At 52.6% G+C, this 2,500-nt stretch overlaps 1 protein-coding gene across 1 annotated transcript in view; it reads right to left on the bottom strand.

Annotated features, from left to right (window-relative positions):
* Window positions 1-2,500, bottom strand: part of LOC109885759 (voltage-dependent T-type calcium channel subunit alpha-1I-like) — a 196,106-nt gene that overhangs the window by 18,087 nt on the left and 175,519 nt on the right. The window contains exon 26 of the mRNA XM_031811045.1: window positions 2,309-2,500. This exon is cut by the window's right edge and continues 1 nt beyond it. Within this exon, the coding sequence (XP_031666905.1) occupies window positions 2,309-2,500 (192 nt within the window). The remainder of the gene's footprint in view (window positions 1-2,308) is intronic.

Below are 2,500 nucleotides of genomic sequence, written 5' to 3'. Positions count from 1 at the left end.
CATCAACAGGACAGAGGAAATACCCATTGGACTTGGGGCTCTGATGGGAGTTTGTCTCATATTTACATTTTTTTTCTTCTGCTTTGCCACTAAAATCATAATAAACACTGAGAACTAAAATATTGTATTTGTATTGTTAATGTTATGCATATTATTATTAGTAATAACAGGGGAGGGGGGGGGGGTAGATCAAAAATGAACCAGAAAAGGTTCTTCAAAAGGTCCCATTTAAAGGGTTCTTTGAAGAACTTATAGGGGTTCCCCCACAGTTTCAATTTGAAGAACCGCCAAAGGATCCTCCAGGAACCTTTTCTTCTCAGAGTGTATGTTCACTTGATACAATGTCTATTCTCTTCTACTGAGCCTTATGTGTTATTATGTCTTATTGTTGTGGCATTATAGAGAAGGAACCTGGCAGTAAGCATTCAGTAGGAAGGTGTATACCATGTGTATCCTGTACATACAACAGCCATCTGACTGCCAAACACTTCATCAAACTACTACCCAGACTATATGCATAGACCCCTTGTTGTTGTTGTTGCACGGCCTCTATGCACACTCATCCATTGTACACTTTCACACTCATCCATTGGACACTTTCGCACTCATCCATTGGACACTTTATTGGACACTTTTACACTCATCCATTGGACACTTTCACACTCATTCATTGGACACTTTCACATTCATTCATTGGACACTTTATTGGACACTTTCACACTCATCCATTGGACACTTTATTGGACACTCTCACATTCATTGGACACTTTAACTCTGCACTGTTGGGACAGGCCTCTCCAGTCAGCATTTCACAGTAATGTCTACACCTGTTATACTCAGCACGTGACAAATAAAATGTGATTTGATAAAAATTGACACGACTTTACTTTTCCTCTATGTAACCCTGTCTATCTACACCCTCCATCCCTCCTCTCTCTCTTTCCTTCCCCATCCCTCCCCCTCCATCCCTCCTCTCTCTGTCTTTCCTTCCCCATCCCTCCCCCCTCCATCCCTCCTCTCTCTCTTTCCTTCCCCATCCCTCCCCCTCCATCCCTCCTCTCTCTCTTTCCTTCCCCATCCCTCCCCCTCCATCCCTCCTCTCTCTCTTTCCTTCCCCATCCCTCCCCCTCCATCCCTCCCCCCACTCTTTCCTTCCCCATCCCTCCCCCTCCATCCCTCCTCTCTCTCTTTCCTTCCCCATCCCTCCCCCTCCATCCCTCCTCTCTCTCTTTCCTTCCCCATCCCTCCCCCTCCATCCCTCCTCCCTCTCTTTCCTTCCCTTATCCCTCCCCCTCCATCCCTCCTCTCTCTCTTTCCTTCCCCATCCCTCCCCCTCCATCCCTCCTCTCTCTCTTTCCTTCCCCATCCCTCCCCCTCCATCCCTCCTCTCTCTCTTTCCTTCCCCATCCCTCCCCCTCCATCCCTCCTCTCTCTCTTTCCTTCCCCATCCCTCCCCCTCCATCCCTCCTCTCTCTCTTTCCTTCCCCATCCCTCCCCCCTCCATCCCTCCTCTCGCTCTTTCCTTCCCCATCCCTCCCCCTCCATCCCTCCCCCCTCTCTTTCCTTCCCCATCCCTCCCCCTCCATCCCTCCTCTCTCTCTTTCCTTCCCCATCCCTCCCCCTCCATCCCTCCTCTCTCTCTTTCCTTCCCCATCCCTCCCCCTCCATCCCTCCTCCCTCTCTTTCCTTCCCCATCCCTCCCCCTCCATCCCCCCTCTCCCTCTTCCTTCCCCATCCCTCCCCCTCCATCCCTCCTCTCTCTCTTTCCTTCCCCATCCCTCCCCCTCCATCCCTCCTCTCTCTCTTTCCTTCCCCATCCCTCCCCCTCCATCCCTCCTCTCTCTCTTTCCTTCCCCATCCCACCCCCTCCATCCCTCCTCTCTCTCTTTCCTTCCCCATCCCTCCCCCTCCCTCTCTTTCCTTCCCCATCCCTCCCCCTCCATCCCTCCTCTCTCTCTTTCCTTCCCCATCCCTCCCCCTCCCTCTCTTTCCTTCCCCATCCCTCCCTCCTCTCTCTCTTTCCTTCCCCATCCCTCCCCCTCCATCCCTCCTCTCTCTCTTTCCTTCCCCATCCCTCCCCCCTCCATTCCTCCTCTTTCTCTCTCTCCCTCCTTCCCCATCCCTCCCCCCTCCATTCCTCCTCTTTCTCTCTCTCCCTCCTTCCCCATCCCTCCCCCCTCCATCCATCCTTCCCCCATTCCTTCCCTCCCCCTCCCTCCATCTCCATTCCCCCATTCCTTCCCTCCCCCTCCCTCCATCCCTCCATTCCATCCCTCTCTCTCTCCATCCCCATCCATCCCTCACTTACTCCTCCTCTTCTTCTCCATGCGTCTCTGTCGTTTCTCCTCCCTCCTTTTGGCCTCCTCCACTTCCTGGTTCTGTCGGCACTTGTGGAAGTTCTCCACCACCACACCCACGAACATGTTGAGGACGAAGAAACTGACGATGAGGAGGAAGGAAATGAAGTACAGGAGCATCCACGGATTGTTGTTAATAGACG

This window comes from Oncorhynchus kisutch, unplaced genomic scaffold (assembly GCF_002021735.2).
Source record: "Oncorhynchus kisutch isolate 150728-3 unplaced genomic scaffold, Okis_V2 Okis01b-Okis20b_hom, whole genome shotgun sequence".
Taxonomy (NCBI): domain Eukaryota; kingdom Metazoa; phylum Chordata; class Actinopteri; order Salmoniformes; family Salmonidae; genus Oncorhynchus; species Oncorhynchus kisutch.
Note: the sequence above shows the minus strand (reverse complement) of the source record. Positions and strands in the feature narration are given on the sequence as shown.